Source organism: Anomaloglossus baeobatrachus, chromosome 4 (assembly GCF_048569485.1).
Source record: "Anomaloglossus baeobatrachus isolate aAnoBae1 chromosome 4, aAnoBae1.hap1, whole genome shotgun sequence".
NCBI lineage: Eukaryota > Metazoa > Chordata > Amphibia > Anura > Aromobatidae > Anomaloglossus > Anomaloglossus baeobatrachus.
Window position 1 is genome coordinate 6,868,231 of NC_134356.1, and position 27,658 is coordinate 6,895,888.

Consider the following 27,658-nt stretch of genomic DNA (forward strand, 5'->3'; position numbering starts at 1 on the left):
AGTTGCACTCATGTGACTGGCTTTCTGGGCTGGCGCTGGGGGAGGAAGGAGCCGGCTTTCAGTTGCACTCATGTGACTGGCTTTCTGGGCTGGCGCTGGAGGAGGAAGGAGCCGGCTTTCAGTTGCACTCATGTGACTGGCTTTCTGGGCTGGGGGAGGACCTTGTTACCCTCTATTATTGGCGCCTCCTCGCGTCTTTATAACGGTTTGTCCCGGTTTCCTCCTGTAGGTGATTAGCAGTAAAGATGGCGGAGTCCGGCTCGGCCACCAAGCGCCACAACCCGGTGGACAGCATCCGGCGCAAGATCAAAACCATCGAGCTGCGAGACCAGGAGCCCGGCCAGTATCTCCAGATCCCCAAGTTCCAGTCCCGGAATTTCGACAGCCCCCAGTCCAGCACCAAGAAGAACCTGGAGGAGGTTCTGAAGAACCGGGCCATGAAGAACACCAGCAAGACCCTGGTCAGCTTCTCCAGCCCGGGGAGCGGCGCCTTGTTCTCCCCCGCGGTGCAGCAGGTGGCGGGCTGCGGCTCCCCTTTCAGCTCCGCGCTGTACTCCGCCTGCGCAGCGGAGCAGAGTAAGAAGCCGTGGTCTAGCGGCGGCTCGGCGAGCTGCTCCACCCCCCTGGTCGGACCCCGCGACACCCACTTCAGGTTCCAGTCCGTCCTCCCCGGAGCGGAGTGTAAAGGCGTCATCCTGGAGGACCGGATCCTCCCCTCCGACCCCAACGTCTACTACACCCGGAAATCCGACCAGTTCACGCTGAGGTCTCCGGTGGTGAAGAGACTGTCCATGAGCGAGAGCACAGGTAGCGGTCAGTGCGGTCACACCGGGGGCGGGGCTGACAACCTGCCTGCATGTCAGCAGTCACACCTGCATGTCGTCCTTCAGGTCTCAGGCGGAGGCCGGAGCAGAGGTCGGAGGCGGCCTCGGAGGTCAGCCTCATCTGCGAGGAGGACTTGTTGAACAGCATCTTCTATGCGTGTGACACGGAGCACCGAGGTGGGGGATGGGTCGCGCAGCCAAACCGCCACATTGTGCTGGGAGTCACTTGCGCCAATTCAGCCCTTTCTCTATGGTAGGTAAAGTGGCGGTGTCCAAGATCGTGGATTACCTGCAGTACACCACCAGCCGCGGCTCTGAAGACAGCGGGCTGAGCGAGCTGTGCCACATGCTGGACCCCGAGCGGAGGGACATCTCCATGGACCTGGACACCTACCACGCCATCATGAAGGAGTGGGTGGACGACTGCAGGAACAACGGGTGAGCAAGCGGCGCCGTCGTCTGACCGGCGGGGGGCATCGTCGCGCCGTCGTCTGACCGGCGGGGGGCATCGTCGCGCCGTCGTCTGACCGGCGTGGGGCATCGTCGGCATCTTCACTGTCGGGTTTACTTCTTACAGAGCCGAAAACAAGTCCAAGGAATTGGCAGAAGACTCCATGGTGAAACTGCGCGAGAGTCTCCTGGCCGGTGAGAAATTATCAAGCCAATCTTACCCAACACTGCACCGCACCCGGTCACTACAACCGGTCAAGCCCGCTACTGCGCCACTCCAGCTCTCCATCACTACATCCGCTCAACCCAGCGTACTGCGCCACTCCTGCTCGCCATCACTGCGTACACTCGGTACGGTTCCGCTCTGGCTTTCAGTCGCCGGGGCCCCCCTGTGCCGCTCTGGCTTTCAGTCGCCGGGGCCCCCCTGTGCCGCTCTGGCTTTCAGTCGCCGGGGCCCCCCTGTGCCGCTCTGGCTTTCAGTCGCCGGGGCCCCCCTGTGCCGCTCTGGCTTTCAGTCGCCGGGGCCCCCCTGTGCCGCTCTGGCTTTCAGTCGCCGGGGCCCCCCTGTGCCGCTCTGGCTTTCAGTCGCCGGGGCCCCCCTGTGCCGCTCTGGCTTTCAGTCGCCGGGGCCCCCCTGTGCCGCTCTGGCTTTCAGTCGCCGGGGCCCCCCTGTGCCGCTCTGGCTTTCAGTCGCCGGGGCCCCCCTGTGCCGCTCTGGCTTTCAGTCGCCGGGGGCCCCCTGTGCCGCTCTGGCTTTCAGTCGCCGGGGGCCCCCTGTGCCACACGTTGTTTCTACCCTGTGACTGTTCTGTGGATTAATGATGTTCCGGGTCCAGTCCGCAGGATTTCCGGCTCCACCATGAACGCGACATCTGGGAGTTTAGAGGCTTTCGGCGGAGACGTGTCCAGAGCAGACCTGTGAGTGACGCCCGGCAAATGATAAAATCCAGGGAAGGAGCAGTCACTGCCCCCACCCGGGGGAAATATGGTGCAATAAGGGGGTCCCGGCCCAGGATGAGCCCGTTCTGCCGGGGTCTACCCGAATTTACTAGTGAAGGGGTAAAACGCAGAGACCGGACAGAGTCCGGAGCAGGAGACTCCAATACTGAGGAATAAACAGCTGAGACTCTGTTCCCATGTGTCGGTGCAGGTAGGAGCCGGCAGCCTGGAGTCTGATGCTGCAGAGCACGGGCTGTCCAGCAGGGGGCAATGTGCACGTAGAAAGTCATAGCAGCAGATCCACAAATAAATCCTCAGAGGAGCCTCCTGTCACTTCCCTGCTTGAGGATTTCAGCTGAATTATAGAACAGGTTCACAATAACATCTCCTCCAGAGCAGCATTCACTAAATAACCAGACGACCTCCTACAATCTGCCACAGTCCGGATCATTCAGAGTTCATTGTCTGCACAAAGCTCCTCACCCCAAACTGCAGAGGTGCAAAAACTACCAACCCCTGTCAGAATAGTGAGCGCTGCTCTGGAGTATAATACAGGAGGTAACTCAGGATCATGTAATGTATGTACACAGTGACTGCACCAGCAGAATAGTGAGTGCAGCTCTGGAGGATAATACATTAGGTAACTTAGGATCAGTAATGTATGTACACAGTGACTGCACCAGCAGAATAGTGAGTGCAGCTCTGGAGTATGTGACTAGTTGTGACCTCACTGCCTCTTTCCTCAGTGACACCTCGGACCTCATCACCTGCATCGCTGATCTGCAGTACAATAATCAGAAGCTGCAGGAGCAGCACAGTAAGGTGAAGGCGGCCATCGAAGCTCAGGAGGAGTCTAATCATCGGCTCCTGGAGGAGAACGAGGAGCTGCGGGCCCAGCTGCAGAGGTAATGGTGTGCGGGCCCGGCTTCAGAGGTAATGGTGTGCGGGCCCAGCTGCAGAGGTAATGGTGTGCGGGCCCAGCTGCAGAGGTAATGGTGTGCGGGCCCGGCTGCAGAGGTAATGGTGTGCGGGCCCGGCTTCAGAGGTAATGGTGTGCGGGCCCGGCTTCAGAGGTAATGGTGTGCGGGCCCGGCTGCAGAGGTAATGGTGTGCGGGCCCGGCTGCAGAGGTAATGGTGTGCGGGCCCGGCTGCAGAGGTAATGGTGTGCGGGCCCGGCTGCAGAGGTAATGGTGTGCGGGCCCGGCTGCAGAGGTAATGGTGTGCGGGCCCGGCTGCAGAGGTAATGGTGTGCGGGCCCGGCTGCAGAGGTAATGGTGTGCGGGCCCGGCTGCAGAGGTAATGGTGTGCGGGCCCGGCTGCAGAGGTAATGGTGTGCGGGCCCGGCTGCAGAGGTAATGGTGTGCGGGCCCGGCTGCAGAGGTAATGTCCGGGCTGATGTTCCTGTTTTCTGCAGATGGAGGTGCTGACTGAGTACAGCAGACTGCCTCTCCATGCTGCTGTGACTTGTGTTGTCTCCTGTATAGCAGACTGCCTCTCCACGCTGCTCAGGCTTGCTGTGGCTGCTGTACAGCAGACTGCCTCTCCACGATGCTCAGGCTTGTTGTATCCTGTACAGCAGACTGCCTCTTCATTCCGCTCAGGCTTGTTTTCCTGCTGTACAGCAGACTGCCTCCCCATGCTGCTCAGGCTTGTTTTCCTGCTGTACAGCAGACTGCCTCTCCATGCTGCTCAGGCTTGTTTGGTTGCTTTACAGCAGACTGCCTCCCCATGCTGCTCAGGCTTGTTTCTCTTCTATCCTCCCCGTGTTGCAGTGCGCAGCAGTCCATCACCGTAGTGCGGAGCATGAAAGTTGAAATTGAGGATTTAAAGCTGAACCTGGCGGCGCTGGAGGAGTCCAAGTCCAAGCTGGCCGCCCAGAACAAGCAGATGGTAATCCGGGCTCCACTGTTACGGGGGGGGGGGGGCATTGCCGGTGATTTAATGTGACTTTTGTGTATTTGTTTGTGTTTTGTAGGGAAAAGAGAATGTGTCGCTGATTCACCAGATCAGTTCCCTGCAGGAGGAGGTTGGTGCCTGCGGCGCGGACACCGGAGAGTCCGCGGCCAGAATGATCAGCCGCGGTTACACGCTGTCATTTCTTCACTCACAGAATCGGCACTGCCTCCTGGAGGCTGAGGAGGTCAGACAGGCCTGGTCACAAGTCACAGATAAAGCTGCCGCGCTCCAGGTACCGGCCCCCCCCCCCCCGCCTCTGCCCGGACCCTCCTCACCCCCATTAATATCCTGCCGGATTCGTCACTTTTCCCCTTTCTCCATCTTTTCCCTCCAGTCGCAGCAGACGGATTTTGAGAACGCGCTGCAGAAGAAGCACTCTGAGCTCCTGGTGGTCAGTGATGGGCTGGGGGGTCCTTAAAGGGCTGGGGGGGGGCTCTGATGTTCTGCAAACTTCTGGGATACTTTGTTTTAACTCTGTAGAATTTGTAGTTTGAGCTTATGGCTGTCCTGATCCATATCACAGCTGAGGGTCCGGTACAGTGTGTCAGCCATTGTTTCCACCGCTGCCTCCTCTTTATTACAGAAGGATCTTCATATAGAAGAAATGAAGTCTGCGCTCATTGAGTACAGCTCAGTCATCGAGGTAAAATCCGATTCATATACGGGTGTAAATATAGAAGGGAAGGGTTCTTAAAGACGACCTCCACCCACCCCGACTGTGGCGGGTCCCTGTATGGCTCCCTACAATGTAGAGACCCTGTAATTATTGAGGTGGTAGAGTAATCCTAATTAGTAAGATCTGCGGGGGCGTGTCCCCTGTGCCCTCACTTCTGATTGGTTCACATATGGGAGGGATTTGTAGGACACGCCCCTGCAGAGCGCACAGTATGGCCATTGCTATTTCTGGAAGTGTTAGATTTGCCAAAAGATGCTATGGTGGAACTTCTTCTTTAAATTCACTCTTTTCAGGTTTTGGGTTTTTGTTTGTTCCCCAGAATTTGAGAATTGAGAAGAGTAAACTGGAGAGCAGTCTGCGTCAGATGGAGCAGGAGCTCCTCTCGTGAGTCCACCGCGAATATCCCCGATGTGACCGTGCTCCTACGGCCGCAATAACTCTGCATCTGTTCCAGGAACGGGATAAACTCCCCGATCACCTACAAGCTGAGCCGGGTCCTCGGGGGCGGTCTGAGCTCGCTGCACACGGAGCTGGAGTACGCGCAACACTCACTAGAGGTGATCGACGCGTGTGTTTAATGGGACTGATCACGCCTACAAATCAGGCGCTCGGGTCATCAGTCTGGCCAAACTGCTCAGCGCAAGCTCACACCGGACTGTCTCCATCTATCTCTGCTCTGATCTTGGTCTATAAATGTCAATCAAAATGTCTGCAGCCACCACTAGGGAGAGCCCCCTGTATAGAGATACATAAGATCCTGTCTGCAGCCACCACTAGGGGGAGCTCCCTGTATACAGAGATACATAAGATCCTGTCTGCAGCCACCACTAGGGGGAGCTCCCTGTATACAGAGATACATAAGATCCTGTCTGCAGCCACCACTAGGGGGAGCTCCCTGTATACAGAGATACATAAGCTCCTGTCTGCAGTCACCACTAAGGGGAGCTCACTGTATACAGAGATACATAAGCTCCTGTCTGCAGTCACCACTAGGGGGAGCTCCCTGTATACAGAGATGCATAAGATCCTGTCTGCAGTCACCACTAGAGGGAGCTCCCTGTATACAGAGATACATGATAAGATCCTGTCTGCAGCCACCACTAGGGGGAGCTCCCTGTATACAGAGATCCATGATAAGATCCTGTCTGCAGCCACCACTAGGGGGAGCTCCCTGTATACAGAGATACATGGTAAGATTCTGTCTGCAGCCACCACTAGGGGGAGCTCCCTGTGCAGACAGGATCTTATCATGTATCTGTGTATACAGGGAGCTCCCCCTAGTGGTGGCTGCAGACAGAATCTTACCATGTATCTCTGTATACAGGGAGCTCCCCCTAGTGGTGGCTGCAGACAGGATCTTATCATGTATCTGTGTATAGTCACCACTAGGGGGAGCTCCCTGTATACAGAGATACATGATAAGATCCTGTCTGCAGCCACCACTAGGGGGAGCTCCCTGTATACAGAGATACATAAGATCCTGTCTGCAGCCACCACTAGGGGGAGCTTACTGTATACAGAGATACATGATAAGATCCTGTCTGCAGCCACCACTAGGGGGAGCTCCCTGTATACACAGATACATAAGATCCTGTCTGCAGTCACCACTAGGGGGAGTTCCCTGTATACAGAGATACATGATAAGATCCTGTCTGCAGTCACCACTAGGGGGAGCTCCCTGTATACAGAGATGCATGATAAGATCCTGTCTGCAGCCACCACTAGGGGGAGCTCCCTGTATACAGAGATACATGATAAGATCCTGTCTGCAGCCACCACTAGGGGGAGCTCCCTGTATACAGAGATACATAAGATCCTGTCTGCAGTCACCACTAGGGGGAGCTCCCTGTATACAGAGATACATGATAAGATCCTGTCTGCAGTCACCACTAGGGGGAGCTCCCTGTATACAGAGATACATGATAACATCCTGTCTGCAGCCACCACTAGGGGGAGCTCCCTGTATACAGAGATACATAAGATCCTATAAGACCTGATGGTTTTATAATGGGCTCAGGAGCGAGCCTTCAGACTTTTTCTAGGTCTGTTTTGGCTGATTTTCACCCCCCTTGCTCCCCTCTTGTGCTCAGGTTTCTACACCGGACTGGCTTTGCTCCGCTGGACGAGCGTCTTCTCTTGACGTCACTTTGGATAGGGAGGTTTTGTTGTTGCTTCAAGAACCCGGACATGAACAAATGGGCTCAGAGTTCAAGACTATTCTCCATGGCCTGGTAAGGGCAGCAGCGGGGTGGAGAGTGTCAGATTAGGTGAGGGAGGAGAGTGTCAGCGATGTGTGGTTGGGCGGGAGAGGGGAGAGTGTTGTCGACGCGCGGTTGGCAAGGCGAGAGTGTTGGCGACGGCCGGTTGGGAAGGCGAGAGTGTTGGCGACGGCCGGTTGGGAAGGCGAGAGTGTTGGCGACGGCCGGTTGGGAAGGCGAGAGTGTTGGCGACGGCCGGTTGGGAAGGCGAGAGTGTTGGCGACGGCCGGTTGGGAAGGCGAGAGTGTTGGCGACGGCCGGTTGGGAAGGCGAGAGTGTTGGCGACGGCCGGTTGGGAAGGCGAGAGTGTTGGCGACGGCCGGTTGGGAAGGCGAGAGTGTTGGCGACGGCCGGTTGGGAAGGCGAGAGTGTTGGCGACGGCCGGTTGGGAAGGCGAGAGTGTTGGCGACGGCCGGTTGGGAAGGCGAGAGTGTTGGCGACGGCCGGTTGGGAAGGCGAGAGTGTTGGCGACGGCCGGTTGGGAAGGCGAGAGTGTTGGCGACGGCCGGTTGGGAAGGCGAGAGTGTTGGCGACGGCCGGTTGGGAAGGCGAGAGTGTTGGCGACGGCCGGTTGGGAAGGCGAGAGTGTTGGCGACGGCCGGTTGGGAAGGCGAGAGTGTTGGCGACGGCCGGTTGGGAAGGCGAGAGTGTTGGCGACGGCCGGTTGGGAAGGCGAGAGTGTTGGCGACGGCCGGTTGGGAAGGCGAGAGTGTTGGCGACGGCCGGTTGGGAAGGCGAGAGTGTTGGCGACGGCCGGTTGGGAAGGCGAGAGTGTTGGCGACGGCCGGTTGGGAAGGCGAGAGTGTTGGCGACGGCCGGTTGGGAAGGCGAGAGTGTTGGCGACGGCCGGTTGGGAAGGCGAGAGTGTTGGCGACGGCCGGTTGGGAAGGCGAGAGTGTTGGCGACGGCCGGTTGGGAAGGCGAGAGTGTTGGCGACGGCCGGTTGGGAAGGCGAGAGTGTTGGCGACGGCCGGTTGGGAAGGCGAGAGTGTTGGCGACGGCCGGTTGGGAAGGCGAGAGTGTTGGCGACGGCCGGTTGGGAAGGCGAGAGTGTTGGCGACGGCCGGTTGGGAAGGCGAGAGTGTTGGCGACGGCCGGTTGGGAAGGCGAGAGTGTTGGCGACGGCCGGTTGGGAAGGCGAGAGTGTTGGCGACGGCCGGTTGGGAAGGCGAGAGTGTTGGCGACGGCCGGTTGGGAAGGCGAGAGTGTTGGCGACGGCCGGTTGGGAAGGCGAGAGTGTTGGCGACGGCCGGTTGGGAAGGCGAGAGTGTTGGCGACGGCCGGTTGGGAAGGCGAGAGTGTTGGCGACGGCCGGTTGGGAAGGCGAGAGTGTTGGCGACGGCCGGTTGGGAAGGCGAGAGTGTTGGCGACGGCCGGTTGGGAAGGCGAGAGTGTTGGCGACGGCCGGTTGGGAAGGCGAGAGTGTTGGCGACGGCCGGTTGGGAAGGCGAGAGTGTTGGCGACGGCCGGTTGGGAAGGCGAGAGTGTTGGCGACGGCCGGTTGGGAAGGCGAGAGTGTTGGCGACGGCCGGTTGGGAAGGCGAGAGTGTTGGCGACGGCCGGTTGGGAAGGCGAGAGTGTTGGCGACGGCCGGTTGGGAAGGCGAGAGTGTTGGCGACGGCCGGTTGGGAAGGCGAGAGTGTTGGCGACGGCCGGTTGGGAAGGCGAGAGTGTTGGCGACGGCCGGTTGGGAAGGCGAGAGTGTTGGCGACGGCCGGTTGGGAAGGCGAGAGCGTTGGCGACGGCCGGTTGGGAAGGCCGAGAGCGTTGGCGACGGCCGGTTGGGATGGCGAGAGCGTTGGCGACGGCCGGTTGGGATGGCGAGAGCGTTGGCGACGGCCGGTTGGGATGGCGAGAGCGTTGGCGACGGCCGGTTGGGATGGCGAGAGCGTTGGCGACGGCCGGTTGGGAAGGCGAGAGCGTTGGCGACGGCCGGTTGGGAAGGCGAGAGCGTTGGCGACGGCCGGTTGGGAAGGCGAGAGCGTTGGCGACGGCCGGTTGGGAAGGCGAGAGCGTTGGCGACGGCCGGTTGGGAAGGCGAGAGTGTTGGCGACGGCCGGTTGGGAAGGCGAGAGTGTTGGCGACGGCCGGTTGGGAAGGCGAGAGTGTTGGCGACGGCCGGTTGGGAAGGCGAGAGTGTTGGCGACGGCCGGTTGGGAAGGCGAGAGTGTTGGCGACGGCCGGTTGGGAAGGCGAGAGTGTTGGCGACGGCCGGTTGGGAAGGCGAGAGTGTTGGCGACGGCCGGTTGGGAAGGCGAGAGTGTTGGCGACGGCCGGTTGGGAAGGCGAGAGTGTTGGCGACGGCCGGTTGGGAAGGCGAGAGTGTTGGCGACGGCCGGTTGGGAAGGCGAGAGTGTTGGCGACGGCCGGTTGGGAAGGCGAGAGCGTTGGCGACGGCCGGTTGGGAAGGCGAGAGTGTTGGCGACGGCCGGTTGGGAAGGCGAGAGCGTTGGCGACGGCCGGTTGGGATGGCGAGAGCGTTGGCGACGGCCGGTTGGGATGGCGAGAGCGTTGGCGACGGCCGGTTGGGATGGCGAGAGCGTTGGCGACGGCCGGTTGGGATGGCGAGAGCGTTGGCGACGGCCGGTTGGGATGGCGAGAGCGTTGGCGACGGCCGGTTGGGATGGCGAGAGCGTTGGCGACGGCCGGTTGGGAAGGCGAGAGCGTTGGCGACGGCCGGTTGGGAAGGCGAGAGCGTTGGCGACGGCCGGTTGGGAAGGCGAGAGCGTTGGCGACGGCCGGTTGGGAAGGCGAGAGCGTTGGCGACGGCCGGTTGGGAAGGCGAGAGCGTTGGCGACGGCCGGTTGGGAAGGCGAGAGCGTTGGCGACGGCCGGTTGGGAAGGCGAGAGCGTTGGCGACGGCCGGTTGGGAAGCCGAGAGCGTTGGCGACGGCCGGTTGGGATGGCGAGAGCGTTGGCGACGGCCGGTTGGGATGGCGAGAGCGTTGGCGACGGCCGGTTGGGATGGCGAGAGCGTTGGCGACGGCCGGTTGGGATGGCGAGAGCGTTGGCGACGGCCGGTTGGGAAGGCGAGAGCGTTGGCAACGCCCTGGTTGGGATAGGGCATCTCTGTATTAGCTACTCCACCCTCCAGACACAATTTATTTATTTTTTTCTCCTATAGCAGGAAGATGCCACCACGATGGCCGACCAGGTTGTCCTCCTCCTGAAACGCGTGATGGAGTCTGATGTGAAGGATCTGTCCGGGAACCTGCTGCCGGTAAATGTGTGCTACGGTAGAACCTGTGATATCTGAAAATGCAGCACAAATTACCCCCACAGGGGGGCGCTGTCTCCAGACACAACAGGGAAGGTCCTCCAGGGATCTGACAGCAGCGACTGCAGGAGGCCATGATGGCCGGTGATGCAGTACCGCACTCCGCCTGTAGGGGCCACTGCAGACAGTACACTCCCCTGAGGATCAACGGGATCCACCAATCACCGAGCAGCTGCTGATTTAGAAGCGGATTCCTCACAGGCGGGAGAAACTGAGGAAAATGTAATATCTTCTATCCCAATTTCATCTCAATTTTTGGGGAACAACTGATTATGTAGATTCCAGGCCGGAGCTGTGATCTCCGGGGGGGATCCGCTGTGATCTCCAAAGGGGGATCCGCTGTGATCTCCAAAGGGGGATCCGCTGTGATCTCCAAAGGGGGATCCGCTGTGATCTCCAAAGGGGGATCCGCTGTGATCTCCAAAGGGGGATCCGCTGTGATCTCCAAAGGGGGATCCGCTGTGATCTCCAAAGGGGGATCCGCTGTGATCTCCGGGGGGGATCCGCTGTGATCTCCGGGGGGGATCCGCTGTGATCTCCGGGGGGGATCCGCTGTGATCTCCAAAGGGGGATCCGCTGTGATCTCCGGGGGGGATCCGCTGTGATCTCCGGGGGGGGATCCACTGTGACTGTCTGTGTCTCCTCAGATAATAGAAGAAGATTTGAGGCAAAAGCGGAAAAACTGGGAAGAAAAACTCCAACAGCTGGAAAAATACCGGGAATCTCAGGACAAGGAGTATGTGACGATGTCGGGAAATCTGCGGAGGATGAAGACGGAGCAAGTGCACCTGAGGAAGGAGCTGAGCGGCCGGTGAGGAGGGGGGCGGCCCCCCGAGAAGTGCCCCGACCCAAGGGACCGAAACCGCACCGCCAATAATCTGTGCATAACATAGCGGTCATATTCCTCTACATAGGGGCAGTATTATAGTAGTTATATTCTAGTATATAGGGGCAGTATTATAGTAGCTATATTCTAGTATATAGGGGGCAGTATTATAGTAGTTATATTCTAGTACATAGGGGGCAGTATTATAGTAGATATATTCTTGTATATAGGGGGCAGTATTATAGTAGATATATTCTTGTACATAGGGGCAGTATTATAGTAGTTATATTCTAGTATATAGGGGCAGTATTATAGTAGCTATATTCTAGTATATAGGGGGCAGTATTATAGTAGTTATATTCTAGTATATAGGAGCAGTATTATAGTAGATATATTCTTGTACATAGGGGCAGTATTATAGTAGTTATATTCTAGTATATAGGGGCAGTATTATAGTAGCTATATTCTAGTATATAGGGGGCAGTATTATAGTAGTTATATTCTTGTACATAGGGGGCAGTATTATAGTAGTTATATTCTTGTACATGGGGGGCAGTGTTATAGCAGTTATATTCTTGCACATAGGGGCGTTATTCTTGTGTATACAGATATGGCCATATTTAGCAGTGAGGATTAGGCTGTATATTTCTCTGCCTCTATGATGGGGTTAGTGTGCGGCACTTGACACTCTGTTGTGGAGATTTGGCAGGTGTAGCGGGTTTTTTCCTTGCGGGGTCTGTGCACTGTATCCCTGATGTGTATGTAAACCATGTAATCGCTCGGCACGGCTTCACACGCGGAGCCTGATCCATTTCTCGCTGCTGTTGTGGACTCGCGTGACGCCGGCGTTGTCTTGCGCCTCATCCGACCTTTGCTTGCTCTGCGGCTGCTTCCAGAGATTAAAGCCGAGACTTATGTTGTCAGGATGATGAGTGCTGGGTATGGATGATGAAGTTGTGTTCTGCTAAAGAAGAGAATAGACGGAGCCACCTCCCAGCGCCGCGCCCCGCAGCTCCACTCCTCCGCTCAGCGCTTTCTTTTCAGGTTTCTCCGTCCCGTTTTTCTCTTATTTCTATTTCTTTCTTTATTTTTTCTTATTTCCCATCGTTTGAATTTTACCTAACAGTGCAATATTTTTGTACATAGGGGGCAGTATTATAGTAGTTATATTCCTGTATATAGGGGCAGTATTATAGTAGTTATATTCCTGTATATAGGGGCAGTATTATAGTAGTTATATTCTTGTATATAGGGGCAGTATTATAGTAGTTATATTCTTGTATATAGGGGGCAGTATTATAGTAGTTATATTCTTGTATATAGGGGCAGTATTATAGTAGTTATATTCTTGTACATAGGGGGCAGTATTATAGTAGTTATATTCCTGTATATAGGGGACAGTATTATAGTAGTTATATTCCTGTACATAGGAGCAGTATTATAGTAGTTATATTCTTGTATATAGGGGCAGTATTATAGTAGTTATATTCTTGTACATAGGGGGCAGTATTATAGTAGTTATATTCCTGTACATAGGGGGCAGTATTATAGTAGTTATATTCCTGTATATAGGGGGCAGTATTATAGTAGTTATATTCTTGTATATAGGGGGCAGTATTATAGCAGTTATATTCTTGTACATAGGAGCAGTATTATAGCAGTTATATTCTTGTACATAGGGGCAGTATTATAGTAGTTATATTCTTGTATATAGGGGCAGTATTATAGTAGTTATATTCTTGTACATAGGGGCAGTATTATAGTAGTTATATTCTTGTACATAGGGGCAGTATTATAGTAGTTATATTCCTGTATATAGGGGCAGTATTATATTGGGCATTATTCTTTGATGAACATTTTCCCTTGATATAGCAGGATTTGAGTTTTGTTCTCTGGTGTTTTCTGTTTGGATTTCTGTTCGGTCTTGGATCCTCAGGTTGGTGCGATGCTCTGCAGCCATTGTAGGGATTTATTTTATCCGATTTTTGCACAATGAACCCTGCAGACAGGTGCTCGCTCTTCTGCCCTCTTCTGCCCTCTTCTGCCCTCTTCTGCCCTCTTCTGCCCTCTTCTCCCCGCTCTCCCCGCTCTCCCCGCTCTCCCCGCTCTCCCCGCTCTCCCCGCTCTCCCCGCTCTCCCCGCTCTCCCCGCTCTCCCCGCTCTCCCCGCTCTCCCCGCTCTCCCCGCTCTCCCCGCTCTCCCCGCTCTCCCCGCTCTCCCCGCTCTCCCCGCTCTCCCCGCTCTCCCCGCTCTCCCCGCTCTCCCCGCTCTCCCCGCTCTCCCCGCTCTCCCCGCTCTCCCCGCTCTCCCCGCTCTCCCCGCTCTCCCCGCTCTCCCCGCTCTCCCCGCTCTCCCCGCTCTCCCCGCTCTCCCCCGCTCTCCCCGCTCTCCCCGCTCTCCCCGCTCTCCCCGCTCTCTTTTTTTTTTTTTTTTTTTTTTTTTTTGTTTTTTGGTTTTTTTTTTTTTTTGTATAAATGTCATTGACTTGTGGTTTCCCCTCGTTGCTCAGAGCTCAGGACCTGGAGGCCGCCAGACACCAGCAGGAGGAAGCGGAGGCCCGGGAGGCCGCCGTCCTCACCCAGCTCCAGGACTCTGCTGTTAAACATGAAGACCTGACCTCCCAGGTATCGCTGGTGCTTGGTGTCACCGCCGGCATGGCCGCCGGGTGGGAGGATTGGACGCCGCATTCTGTGTGGTTTGCGCACATTTGGCCGATCAGAGATGGGAAGGGACGTAATGGGAAAGTTGTCGTTACACAACTCGCTGCTCTTCCTGTAGAATTTTTATGAAGCTTGTTCCGCTATAATCTCTGGTGTCTGCCAAACCTGAGAGATCCATAATGAACCACAATGTCACAGGTTTCACACATACCTCTTACTCATGGGGCTGCAGTGGTGTTATTTCTTGCCCCCCCCCCCCCCTCTAGCCCCCGCAGGTGCCCTGGAGTGAGGGAGGATGGACCCTGGAGGCTGGTGTCCTGGGGTGAGGGAGGCTGGACCCTGGAGGCTGGTGTCCTGGGGTGAGGGAGGCTGGACCCTGGAGGCTGGTGTCCTGGGGTGAGGGAGGCTGGTACCCTGGGGTGAGGGAGGCTGGTACCCTGGGGGTGAGGGAGGCTGGTACCCTGGGGTGAGGGAGGCTGGACCCTGGAGGCTGGTACCCTGGGGTGAGGGAGGCTGGTACCCTGGGGTGAGGGAGGCTGGACCCTGGAGGCTGGTACCCTGGGGTGAGGGAGGCTGGTGTCCTGGGGTGAGGGAGGCTGGACCCTGGAGGCTGGTGCCCTGGGGTGAGGGAGGCTGGACCCTGGAGGCTGGTGCCCTGGGCTGAGAGAGGCTGGACCCTGGAGGCTGGTGCCCTGGGGTGAGGGAGGCTGGACCCTGGAGGCTGGTGTCCTGGGGTGAGGGAGGCTGGACCCTGGAGGCTGGTGCCCTGGGGTGAGGGAGGCTGGACCCTGGAGGCTGGTGCCCTGGGCTGAGAGAGGCTGGACCCTGGAGGCTGGTGCCCTGGGGTGAGGGAGGCTGGACCCTGGAGGCTGGTGTCCTGGGGTGAGGGAGGCTGGACCCTGGAGGCTGGTGTCCTGGGGTGAGGGAGGCTGGTACCCTGGGGTGAGGGAGGCTGGACCCTGGAGGCTGGTACCCTGGGGTGAGGGAGGCTGGACCCTGGAGGCTGGTACCCTGGGGTGAGGGAGGCTGGACCTGGATTCTGGTTCCCTGGGGTGAGGGAGGCTGGTTCCCTGGGGTGAGGGAGGCTGGACCCTGGAGGCTGGTGCCCTGGGGTGAGGGAGGCTGACCCTGGAGGCTGTGTCTGGGGTGAGGGAGGCTAGACCCTGGAGGCTGGTACCCTGGGGTGAGGGAGGCTGGACCCTGGAGGCTGGTACCATGGGGTGAGGGAGGCTGGACCCTGGAGGCTGGTACCCTGGGTGAGGGAGGCTGGACCCTGGAGGCTGGTACCCTGGGGTGAGGGAGGCTGGTGCCCTGGGGTGAGGGAGGCTGGACCTGGAGGCTGGTGCCCTGGGGTGAGGGAGGCTGGACCCTGGAGGCTGGTGCCCTGGGGTGAGGGAGGCTGGACCCTGGAGGCTGGTGCCCTGGGGTGAGGGAGGCTGGACCCTGGAGGCTGGTGCCCTGGGGTGAGGGAGGCTAGACCCTGGAGGCTGGTGCCCTGGGGTGAGGGAGGCTGGACCTGGAGGCTGGTACCCTGGGGTGAGGGAGGCTGGACCCTGGAGGCTGGTACCCTGGGGTGAGGGAGGCTGGACCCTGGAGGCTGGTACCCTGGGGTGAGGGAGGCTGGTACCCTGGGGTGAGGGAGGCTGGACCCTGGAGGCTGGTACCCTGGGGTTAGGGAGGCTGGCCCCTGGGGGCTGGTACCCTGGGGTTAGGGAGGCTGGACCCTGGAGGCTGGTACCCTGGGGTGAGGGAGGCTGACCCAGGAGGCTGGGTACCCTGGGTGAGGGAGGCTGGACCCAGGAGGCTGGTACCCTGGAGTGAGGGAGGCTAGACCCTGGAGGCTGGTGCACTCGACCCCCTGGTATATTGCGCTTTTTCTGGCATTTCTGCGGCCTCCTCCCTGATTGGCTGTGGAGCCTGCAGCGCTCTGTCCCCGGCACTGTTGTGAGGCTGCACACTTGCTTCCTCTTTCACTCCTGTCTCCCGCAGATCGAGGATTTGGAGATCTCTCTCCTCGCCGTGCGCTCAGAGTCAGAGCAGCTGCAGAAAGAGCTGGAAGAAGCTCGGCGCGAGCAGCAGGAGCTGCAGGCAGCGGTTCCAGGCGATAACCAGCGACCGCCAGAGCCGGGAGCAGAAGGTGGAGGAGCGGGAGGGTGAGTGACCAGAAGGCGGCAGAGCGGGAGGGTGAGTGACCAGAAGGCGGCAGAGCGGGAGGGTGAGTGACCAGAAGGCGGCAGAGCGGGAGGGTGAGTGACCAGAAGGCGGCAGAGCGGGAGGGTGAGTGACCAGAAGGCGGCAGAGCGGGAGGGTGAGTGACAGAAGGCGGCAGAGCGGGAGGGTGAGTGACCAGAAGACGGCAGAGCGGGAGGGTGAGTGACCAGAAGGCGGCAGAGCGGGAGGGTGAGTGACCAGAAGGCGGCAGAGCGGGAGGGTGAGTGACCAGAAGGCGGCAGAGCGGGGAGGGTGAGTGACCAGAAGGCGGCAGAGCGGGAGGGTGAGTGACCAGAAGGCTGCAGTGGAGCGGGAGGGTGAGTGACCAGAAGGCGGCAGTGGAGCGGGAGGGTGAGGGACCAGAAGGCGGCAGTGGAGCGGAGGGTGAGGGACCAGAAGGCTGCAGTGGAGCGGGAGGGGTGAGGGACCAGAAGGCTGCAGTGGAGCGGAGAGGGTGAGGGACCAGAAGGCTGCAGTGGAGCGGGAGGGCGAGGGACCAGAAGGCTGCAGTGGAGCGGGAGGGCGAGGGACCAGAAGGCTGCAGTGGAGCGGAGGGCGAGGGACCAGAAGGCTGCAGTGAGCGGGAGGGCGAGGGACCAGAAGGCTGCAGTGGAGCGGGAAGGGCGAGGGACCAGAAGGCTGCAGTGGAGCGGGAGGGCGAGGGACCAGAAGGCTGCAGTGGAGGCGGGAGGGGCGAGGGACCAGAAATTAAGCCAGAGAGCAAACTGCAGAGAAACCTTCACCTCTCGTCGCCCCCAGGTGCAGAGTCGAAAAAGAAACTCAAATTGTACAAATTAGTTTTGCAGAAGTTGAGCAATCAATAGAGAGAAGTGGGTGTGTGTGTCAGTGTGTGTGTCAGTGTGTGTGTCAGTGTGTGTCAGTGTGTGTCAGTGTGTGTCAGTGTGTGTCAGTGTGTGTGTCAGTGTGTGTGTCAGTGTGTGTGTCAGTGTGTGTGTCAGTGTGTGTGTCAGTGTGTGTGTCAGTGTGTGTGTGTCAGGTGTGTGTGTCAGTGTGTGTGTCAGTGTGTGTGTCAGTGTGTGTGTCAGTGTGTGTGTCAGTGTGAGTGTCAGTGTGTGTGTCAGTGTGTGTGTCAGTGTGTGTGTCAGTGTGTGTGTCAGTGTGTGTGTCAGTGTGTGTGTCAGTGTGTGTGTCAGTGTGTGTGTCAGTGTGTGTGTCAGTGTGTGTGTCAGTGTGTGTGTCAGTGTGTGTGTCAGTGTGTGTGTCAGTGTGTGTGTCAGTGTGTGTGTCAGTGTGTGTGTCAGTGTGTGTGTCAGTGTGTGTGTCAGTGTGTGTGTCAGTGTGTGTGTCAGTGTGTGTGTCAGTGTGTGTGTCAGTGTGTGTGTCAGTGTGTGTGTCAGTGTGTGTGTCAGTGTGTGTGTGTCAGTGTGTGTGTGTCAGTGTGTGTGTGTCAGTGTGTGTGTGTGTCAGTGTGTGTGTGTGTCAGTGTGTGTGTGTGTCAGTGTGTGTGTGTGTCAGTGTGTGTGTGTGTCAGTGTGTGTGTGTGTCAGTGTGTGTGTGTGTCAGTGTGTGTGTGTGTCAGTGTGTGTGTGTGTCAGTGTGTGTGTGTGTCAGTGTGTGTGTGTGTCAGTGTGTGTGTGTGTCAGTGTGTGTGTGTCTGTGTGTGTGTGTCTGTGTGTGTGTGTCTGTGTGTGTGTGTCTGTGTGTGTGTGTGTGTGTGTGTGTGTGTGTGTGTGTGTGTGTCAGTGTGTGTGTGTGTGTCAGTGTGTGTGTGTGTGTCAGTGTGTGTGTGTGTGTGTGTGTGTGTCAGTGTGTGTGTGTGGTGTATGTGTGTGTGTGTGTGTCAGTGTGTGTGTGTCAGTGTGTGTGTGTCAGTGTGTGTGTGTCAAGTGTGTGTGTCAGTGTGTGTGTGTGTCTAATATATATATATTATATGCGCACACATACATGCACATACTTATATTTTGTCCATATTCCTTTAGGTTTCTGCGCGGTTTGTTGTTTGTGACATTTTGCTGGATTATTTATGATCTTTTTCCTTCTCAGAGAGGATCGCTCCTCGGCGCCGGGCGCTGGATCAGGTAGATTTAGGTTTTGTTTTATGTTTAGTTGAGAGAGAAAATATTGCAGAATCTTTATTTTTTTTTGCATTTTCTTGTGGAAAGTTTATTTACAAGAATAAAGAACAAAACTGCCCAAATAACTCGCGGTCACCGTGCGTGGGCTGTCTGGTGGGGGGGGTCTCGTGGCGTGGGCTGTCTGGTGGGGAGGGTCTCGTGGCGTGGGCTGTCTGGTGGGGGGGGGTCTCGTGGCGTGGGCTGTCTGGTGGGGGGGGTCTCGTGGCGTGGGCTGTCTGGTGGGAGGGTCTCGTGGCGTGGGCTGTCTGGTGGGGGGGGGTCTCGTGGCGTGGGCTGTCTGGTGGGGGGGGTCTCGTGGCGTGGGCTGTCTGGTGGGGGGGGTCTCGTGGCGTGGGCTGTCTGGTGGGGAGGGTCTTGTGGCGTGGGCTGTCGGGGGGCTGCCCTTGGCGTGGGCGGGTGTGGGCTGTCGGGGGGGCTCCTGTGCGTGGGCTGTCGGGGTGTGGGGGGGGCGCCCGTGTGTGGGCCAGTGTAGGCTGTCGGTGGGGTCCTGTGCGTGGGCTGTCGGGGTGCTGTCCTTGGCATGGGCCGGTGTGGGCTGTCGGGGGGCTGCCCTTGGCGTGGGCGGGTGTGGGCTGTCGGGGGGGTGGGGGGGCGCCCGTGTGTGGGCTGTCGGGGGGGGGGGGGGCTCCTGTGCGTGGGCTGTCGGGGGGCCGCCCTTGGCATGGGCCGGTATGGGCTGTTGGGGGGCTCCTGTGCATGGGCTGTCGCGGGGGCTCCTGTGCATGGGCTGTCGGGGGGGCCGCCCTTGGCGTGGGCCGGTGTGGGTTGTTACCCCAGATTTCCCAGTCTCTGCACCGGGTCTGTGGATGTCCTGCTTCTTCACCTTTGGGTCGGCCCCCCGTATGTGGAGGGTGTGGAGTTGCGGGGTCTCGCTGTAAACAGTCGGCGCTCGCAGTACCGGTGCATGCAGGATCCGTCCCGGTAAGGCTGCTCTGCAGACTGGTGACTTGCACAGCCTGGAACAGCTGTGATGGATCCGGGGGGGCGCGGGGGGGTGGCGGGGCCCTCCCCCCGCCCAGACCTGAAGATTATGGGGGAGTCGTCAGGATAAATATTTGCACATAATATACAAACTCTTCTCCTCCAGACGAGTCACATCCGAGAGGAGCTCTGTGCCCGGGAATCCAGCTGTGGACGCCTCCCGACCGCTCCTGGGGAGGAGGCCGAGCTCAGACACACACCGGCACCAGGTACCGCGAGGCTGAGATGCATCCGGGCCCCGCTATAGGGGGTCACTAATGCTGGATTATTGCTTGTGCACTACTCCTTCAGCAGACTTGGGGTCACGGACAGGATAATGGGGGGAGTAATCCTGATATCGGGGGATCCCCCCCCCATTTTTTTTTTTTTCTTTTGCACTAAATCCATGTCCTGCTGTGATTGGCTTGCCAGGAGGAGGAGGAGAGTCTCCGGTGACCGGGTGACACAAGCCGCCCCTGAGGGCAAATATGGCTGGTTTCCCTATAGAGCCACCAGTCCGTGCGTTCCACCCTTCACCAATATTTGGCCCCTAGCTGTCATTAACCCTCCGCCTCAGATTTACTCTTTTTGCTGTCATTAACCCTCTGGCCTCAGATTTACTCTTTTTGCTGTCATTAACCCTCCGGCCTCAGATTTACTCTTTTTGCTGTTATTAACCCTCCGGCCTCACTCTTTTTGCTGTCATTAACCCTCTGCCCTCAGATTTACTCTTTTTACTGTTATTAACCCTCTGGCCTCAGATTTACTCTTTTTGCTGTTATTAACCCTCTGGCCTCAGATTTACTCTTTTTGCGGTTATTAACCCTCTGGCCTCAGATTTACTCTTTTTGCTGTTATTAACCCTCTGGCCTCAGATTTACTCTTTTTGCTGTTATTAACCCTCCGGCCTCAGATTTACTCTTTTTGCGGTTATTAACCCTCTGGCCTCAGATTTACTCTTTTTGCGGTTATTAACCCTCTGGCCTCAGATTTACTCTTTTTGCTGTTATTAACCCTCTGGCCTCAGTTACTATTTTTGCTTTTAACCCTTCAGCCTCAGATTTACTTTTTGTTGTCATTAACCCTCCGGCCTCAGTTACTTTTTGCTGTTATTAACCCTCCGGCCTCAGATTTACTCTTTTTGCTTTTAACCCTCCGGCCTCAGATTTACTTTTTTGCTGTTTTTAACCCTCGAGGCTTTGATTTCGAGTCTTCACCTTTCAGATGCGCCGGAGCGGGGGCCACGATCGCCAAATTACCTGGCAACCGCAGATCGCTGGAAACCTGACCCTGGAGCGGAGGACAAAAAGCCGAGCGACTCTGCAGCGTTAGACGGAGCGTCACTGATCCCTCTGCGGTGAGCGCGGCCTTGTACCGGGGCGAGATTACGGGGGAGGGGAGCGGTGTCTTCTGGCACACGTTGTGAGACCTTGCAGACCCCCGGATCGCCGGAGGGTAACATTGCGCAATGTCCGCTGCTTCTGTCTGACCTGATTCCCCTCCAGGTGTCTGTAGAGTTGGGTGATGACCACTCTATGGGGGGGTCTGACTCTGCTTTCTGGGGGTCCTGTTTGGTTTTGAACCAATGCATCCCCTGGTTCAGGAAAGCTCAGTAACGGCCATATTGACAGTCACCCAGCTTTCCCAGGAACTGAAAAGGACTTAACTATCAATCAACCTCACCATGGACCATAGACCCCTGCGCCCCTCCATTATCTGCCATAAGCACCAGCGGCCATAGAGGAGGCGCCGCTGCCCGGTGACCCCATTATTGCCCCATCATGTGAGTGATAATGGGCGGAGTCAGGATCTGCAGAATGTGAGGTGTGAAAATAATAATGGCGGCTCCTGAGGGCCCGATAATGCCGAGGTGACCGCGAGGTGATGGGGGGGTGACAGGCGAGGGGGTGGGGTGACGGGCGAGGTGATGGGGTGGGGTGACGGGCGAGGGGGGGGTGACGGGCGAGGTGATGGGCGAGGTGATGGGGGGGGGGGTGACGGGCGACGTGATGGGGGGGGAGTGACGGGCGAGGTGATGGGGGGGTGACGGGTGATGGGGGGGGGTGACGGGCGAGGTGATGGGGGGGGGTGACGGGGGAGGTGATGGGGGGGGGTGACGGGCGAGGTGATGGGGGGGGGGGGTGACGGGCGAGGTGATGGGGGGGGTGACGGGGGAGGGGGGGCCGATTTGAATATTTCTCTGGGCGCGTTACACTGAGCACATGCAAAGCTCAGCAGACAATGCACACGGGTGGAAAGAATGAGGAGATAAACAAATCCGGGAGGAAACGTCCCGGGTGCCTGAGCCGATGTGACCATCTATAGAGCGGAGCATCGGGGAGCCGGCGGTATGGGCACTGCGTACACTGGTGGGAGTGGATGACCCCTCGTGGAGCCCGGGACCCTCTGACAAGAGTATGGGGGTCTGGTGCTGACTGTATTAGAGATTATAGATTGTACTCTCCTTCCCCAGTGGGTGATAACAGGGAGTAATTGTACTCCCCTGTCCTACAGTCTCCTCTCCCAGTAGTGGCTGATAACAGGGAGTAATAGATTGTAGTCCCCTGTCCTATAGTCTCCTCCCCCAGTAATGGCTGATAACAGGGAGTAATAGATTGTAGTTACCTGTCCTACAGTCTCCTCCCCCAGTAATGGCTGATAACAGGGAGTAATAGATTGTAGTCACCTGTCATATCTTCATATTTAGAGCAACATTAACAACTGTTGGAGTTCAGACGCATGAAGAGATGGAAAAAACGTTCTCAAAGGTAAGAGCCAGATACTGACTACTATAATACTGCCCCTATATACAAGAATATAACTACTATAATACTGCTCCTATATACAAGAATATAACTACTATAATACTGCTCCTATATACAAGAATATAACTACTATAATACTGCTCCTATATACAAGAATATAACTACTATAATACTGCCCCCTATATACAAGAATATAACTACTATAATACTGCTCCTATATACAAGAATATAACTACTATAATAGTTATATTCTTGTATATAGGGGGCAGTATTATAGTAGTTATATTCTTGTACATAGGGGGCAGTATTATAGTAGTTATATTCTTGTACATAGGGGGCAGTATTATAGTAGTTATATTCTTGTACATAGGAGCAGTATTATAGTAGTTATATTCTTGTACATATGGGCAGTATTATAGTAGTTATATTCTTGTATATAGGGGGCAGTATTATAGTAGTTATAGTCTTGTACATAGGGGGCAGTATTATAGTAGTTATATTCTTGTATATAGGGGCAGTATTATAGTAGTTATATTCTTGTACATAGGGGCAGTATTATAGTAGTTATATTCTTGTATATAGGGGCAGTATTATAGCAGTTATATTCTTGTATATAGGGGCAGTATTATAGTAGTTATATTCTTGTACATAGGGGGCAGTATTATAGCAGTTATATTCTTGTATATAGGGGCAGTATTATAGTAGTTATATTCTTGTACACAGGGGGCAGTATTATAGTAGTTATATTCTTGTACATAGGGACAGTATTATAGTAGTTATATTCTTGTACATAGGGAGCAGTATTATAGCAGTTATATTCTTGTATATAGGGGCAGTATTATAGTAGTTATTTTCTTGTACATAGGGGCAGTATTATAGTAGTTATATTCTTGTACATAGGGGGCAGTATTATAGTAGTTATATTCTTATACATAGGGGGCAGTATTATAGTAGTTATATTCTTGTACATAGGGGCAGTATTATAGTAGTTATATTCTTGTATATAGGGGGCAGTATTATAGTAGTTATATTCTTGTATATAGGGGCAGTATTATAGTAGTTATATTCTTGTACATAGGGGCAGAATTATAGTAGTTATATTCTTGTACATAGGTGCAGTATTATAGTAGTTATATTCTTGTATATAGGGGCAGTATTATAGTAGTTATATTCTTGTACATAGGGGCAGTATTATAGTAGTTATATTCTTGTACATAGGGGCAGTATTATAGTAGTTATATTCTTGTACATAGGGGCAGTATTATAGTAGCTATATTCTTGTATATAGGAGCAGTATTATAGTAGTTATATTCTTGTATTAGGGGCAGTATTATAGTAGTTATATTCTTGTATATAGGGGGCAGTATTATAGTAGTTATATTCTTGTATATAGGGGCAGTATTGTAGTTATATTCTTGTACATAGGGGCAGTATTATAATAGTTATATTCTTGTATATAGGGGGCAGTATTATAGTAGTTATATTCTTGTATATAGGAGCAGTATTATAGTAGTTATATTCTTGTACATAGGGGCAGTATTATAGTAGTTATATTCTTGTACATAGGGGCAGTATTATAGTAGTTATATTCTTGTACATAGGGGCAGTATTAAACTACTATAATACTGCCCCCTATGTACAAGAATATAACTACTATAATACTGCCCATATGTACAAGAATATAACTACTATAATACTGCCTATATGTACAAGAATATAACTACTATAATTTTGCCCCTATGTACAAGAATATAACTACTATAATACTGCCCTCTATGTACAAGAATATAACTACTATAATACTGCCCATATGTACAAGAATATAACTACTATAATACTGCCCCTATGTACAAGAATATAACTACTATAATACTGCCCCCTATTGTACAATGAATATAACTACTATAATACTGCCCATATGTACAAGAATATAACTACTATAATACTGCCCATATGTACAAGAATATAACTACTATAATACTGCCCCCTATGTACAAGAATATAACTACTATAATACTGCCCCCTATGTACACAGAATATAACTACTATAATACTGCCCCTATATACAAGAATATAACTACTATAATACTGCCCCCTATGTACAAGAGTATAACTACTATAATACTGCCTCTATATACTAGAATATAACTGCTATAATACTGCTCCCTATATACAAGAATATAACTACTATAATACTGCCCCTATATACAAGAATATAACTACTATAATACTGCCCCCTATGTACAAGAATATAACTACTATAATACTGCCCCTATGTACAAGAAAATAACTACTATAATACTGCCCCTATATACAAGAATATAACTGCTATAATACTGCTCCCTATGTACAAGAAATATAACTACTATAATACTGCCCCCTATGTACAAGAGTATAACTACTATAATACTGCCTCTATATACTAGAATATAACTGCTATAATACTGCTCCCTATATACAAGAATATAACTACTATAATACTGCCCTATATACAAATATAACTACTATAATACTGCCCCCTATGTACAAGAATATAACTACTATAATACTGCCCCCTATGTACAAGAATATAACTACTATAATACTGCCCCCTATGTACAAGAAAATAACTGCTATAATACTGCCCCTATATACAAGAATATAACTACTATAATAACTGCCCCTATATACAAGAATATAACTGCTATAATACTGCTCCCTATATACAAGAATATAACTACTATAATACTGCCCCTATATACAAGAATATAACTACTATAATACTGCCCCCTATATACAAGAATATAACTACTATAATACTGCCCCCTATGTACAAGAATATAACTACTATAATACTGCCCCTATATACAAGAATATAACTGCTATAAAACTGCTCCCTATGTACAAGAATAGAACTACTATAATACTGCCCCTATGTACAAGAATATAACTACTATAATACTGCCCCCTATGTACAAGAATATAACTACTATAATACTGCCCCTATGTATAAGAATATAACTGCTATAATACTGCCCTATGTACAAGAATATAACTACTATAATACTGCCCCTATGTACAAGAATATAACTGCTATAATACTGCCCTATATACAAGAATATAACTGCTATAATACTGCCCCTATGTACAAGAATATAACTGCTATAATACTGCCCCTATATACAAGAATATAACTGCTATTAATACTGCCCCTATGTACAAGAATATAACTACTATAATACTGCCCCTATGTACAAGAATATAACTGCTATAATACTGCCCCTATATACAAGAATATAACTGCTATAATACTGCCCCTATGTACAAGAATAGAACTGCTATAATACTGCCCCTATATACAAGAATAGAACTGCTATAATACTGCCCCTATATACAAGAATATAACTGCTATAATACTGCCCCTATGTACAAGAGATATAACTACTGTAATACTGCCCCTATGTACAAGAATATAACTGCTATAATACTGCCCCTATGTACAAGAATATAACTACTATAATACTGCCCCTATATACAAGAATATAACTGCTATAATACTGCTCCCTATATACAAGAATATAACTGCTAATAATACTGCCCCTATGTACAAGAGATATAACTGCTATAATACTGCCCCTATAGTACAAGAATATAACTGCTATAATACTGCCCCTATATACAAGAATATAACTGCTATAATACTGCCCCTATGTACAAGAATATAACTGCTATAATACTGCCCCTATGTACAAGAATATAACTGCTATAGATACTGCCCCTATATACAAGAATATAACTGCTATAATACTGCTCCCTATATACAAGAATATAACTGCTATAATACTGCCCCTATGTACAAGAATATAACTGCTATAATACTGCCCCTATGTACAAGAATATAACTGCTATAAATACTGCCCCTATATACAAGAATATAACTGCTATAATACTGCCCCTATGTACAAGAATATAACTGCTATAATACTGCCGCCTATATACAAGAATATAACTGCTATAATACTGCTCCCTATGTATGTGACTTATTTCTGTGTTTTCCTGGCTCCTCGGTGTCTTCTTTTCTCTTCCTGCTGTTATTTTTCGGCACATTATTGCGCTCCTCCGCAGCCCCCGGCTCCGTCTCCTTCTTTCTCTCGCCCCCTTTTCCCCTTGTGATGCCTTTGGCTCAAGGTTTCGGGACATCTGGATGTGGCGCAGTTTTCCAGGGATGATTATCCCAGGATTAATTTTAATTTTATTGGCAGACAGTAAGCTATTGCTCGCAGTTATCAGCTATTGTAGAATGACCAGATGTAGACTTTCCCCGCATATCCCAGACTTTGGCGTTCTCCTCGCCCATCGCTTGCGGTGTGGGGTGGTCGGGTATTGGGGCTGCTGGCAGCGAGGGGTTAATGTGATCGCTGTTTAGTGTAATAATGTGAAGTGTTCTGAGATTTGCCTCTTCGGAGCGGAGACGTCTTATGTCAGGAGCGTGAATCTCCCGTCCTCTGCTGTAATGGAGTCATAAAGATGGAAATACACAAATTCCGGGGAGGGGAGGGGCGCTGGCGGAATACAATTAACACTTTGTGGGCAAGGGAAGCGCGCTGGAGCCCCCCAAAATAAGCGACCGGAAGCGGAGACCCCGAGAAAATGGGGAGAAATTCCAATGCAATCAGTATTTTATCTCCAGAGACTAAAATCTGATACTGACCGAATAATCCCCCCTGACACTGCTGTGTGGGCGGAGCCTGCACTGATACATTGTACAGCCCCCAGCATCCGGGCAGGACGCAGCCAATCAGTGACCACCTCACAATTGGTCATTTGCATGGCGGGTAGTTAAAGGGCAGATGAGCTCTTTGGTTCCTACTTGGCTGCCCCTTCCTGCTCTTGCCCAACCACCCCCTCCTCTGCCGCCCGCGTACGCCCCCTCTGGTTCCACTTGGCCATTTCTCTCCCCAGGCTCTGCAGCTCTTCACACCCTCCGGCTCCTCCCTCCTCCTCCTCCTCCTCCTCTGCCGCTCTTCGCCCCCTCCGGCTCCTCGCTCCTCCTCCTCTGCCGCTCTTCGCCCCTCCGGCTCCTCGCTCCTCCTCCTCTGCCGCCTCTTCACCCCCCCTCCGGCTCCTCGCTCCTCTCCTCTGCCGCTCTTCACCCCCCCTCCGGCTCCTCCTCCTCTGCTGCTCTTCACCCCCCTCCGGCTCCTCCTCCTCTGCTGCTCTTCACCCCCCTCCGGCTCCTCCTCCTCTGCTGCTCTTCACCCCTCCGGCTCCTCGCTCCTCCTCCTCTGCCACTCTTAGCCCCCTCCGGCTCCTCGCTCCTCCTCCTCCTCCTCCTCTGCCGCTCTTCACCCCCTCTGGCTCCTCGCTCCTCCTCTGCCGCTCTTCACCCCTCTGGCTCCTCGCTCCTCCTCCTCTGCCGCTCTTCACCCCCTCTGGCTCCTCGCTCCTCCTCCTCTGCCGCTCTTCACCCCTCTGGCTCCTCGCTCCTCCTCCTCTGCCGCTCTTCACACCCCTCTGGCTCCTCGCTCCTCTCTCTGCCGCTCTTCACCCCCTCCGGCTCCTCGCTCCTCCTCCTCTGCCGCTCTTGTTCGCCCCCTCTGGCTCCTCGCTCCTCCTCCTCTGTCGCTCTTGTTTGCCCCTCCGGCTCCTCCTCCTGTGCCTCTTGTTCGCCCCCCTCCGGCTCCTCCTCCTGTGCCTCTTGTTCGCCCCCTCCAGCTCCTCGCTCCTCCTCTTCTGTCGCTCTTGTTCGCCCACTTCACGGCTCCTCCTCCTGTGCCTCT

General features: G+C 54.0%; 1 protein-coding gene across 1 annotated transcript in view; it reads left to right on the forward strand.

Annotated features, from left to right (window-relative positions):
- The first annotated feature begins 245 nt into the window (after positions 1-245).
- Positions 246-27,658, forward strand: part of IRAG2 (inositol 1,4,5-triphosphate receptor associated 2) — a 36,252-nt gene continuing 8,839 nt past the window's right edge. The window contains 22 exon segments of the mRNA XM_075342721.1: positions 246-807; positions 891-1,001; positions 1,082-1,262; positions 1,402-1,469; positions 2,111-2,192; positions 2,960-3,118; positions 3,987-4,104; positions 4,190-4,240; positions 4,325-4,402; positions 4,505-4,561; positions 4,754-4,813; positions 5,166-5,230; positions 5,301-5,403; positions 6,937-7,077; positions 10,229-10,324; positions 11,029-11,192; positions 13,717-13,831; positions 15,857-16,020; positions 18,083-18,117; positions 19,262-19,364; positions 20,300-20,491; positions 21,842-21,902. Of these exon segments, the coding sequence (XP_075198836.1) occupies positions 246-807; positions 891-1,001; positions 1,082-1,262; positions 1,402-1,469; positions 2,111-2,192; positions 2,960-3,118; positions 3,987-4,104; positions 4,190-4,240; positions 4,325-4,402; positions 4,505-4,561; positions 4,754-4,813; positions 5,166-5,230; positions 5,301-5,403; positions 6,937-7,077; positions 10,229-10,324; positions 11,029-11,192; positions 13,717-13,831; positions 15,857-16,020; positions 18,083-18,117; positions 19,262-19,364; positions 20,300-20,491; positions 21,842-21,902 (2,766 nt within the window).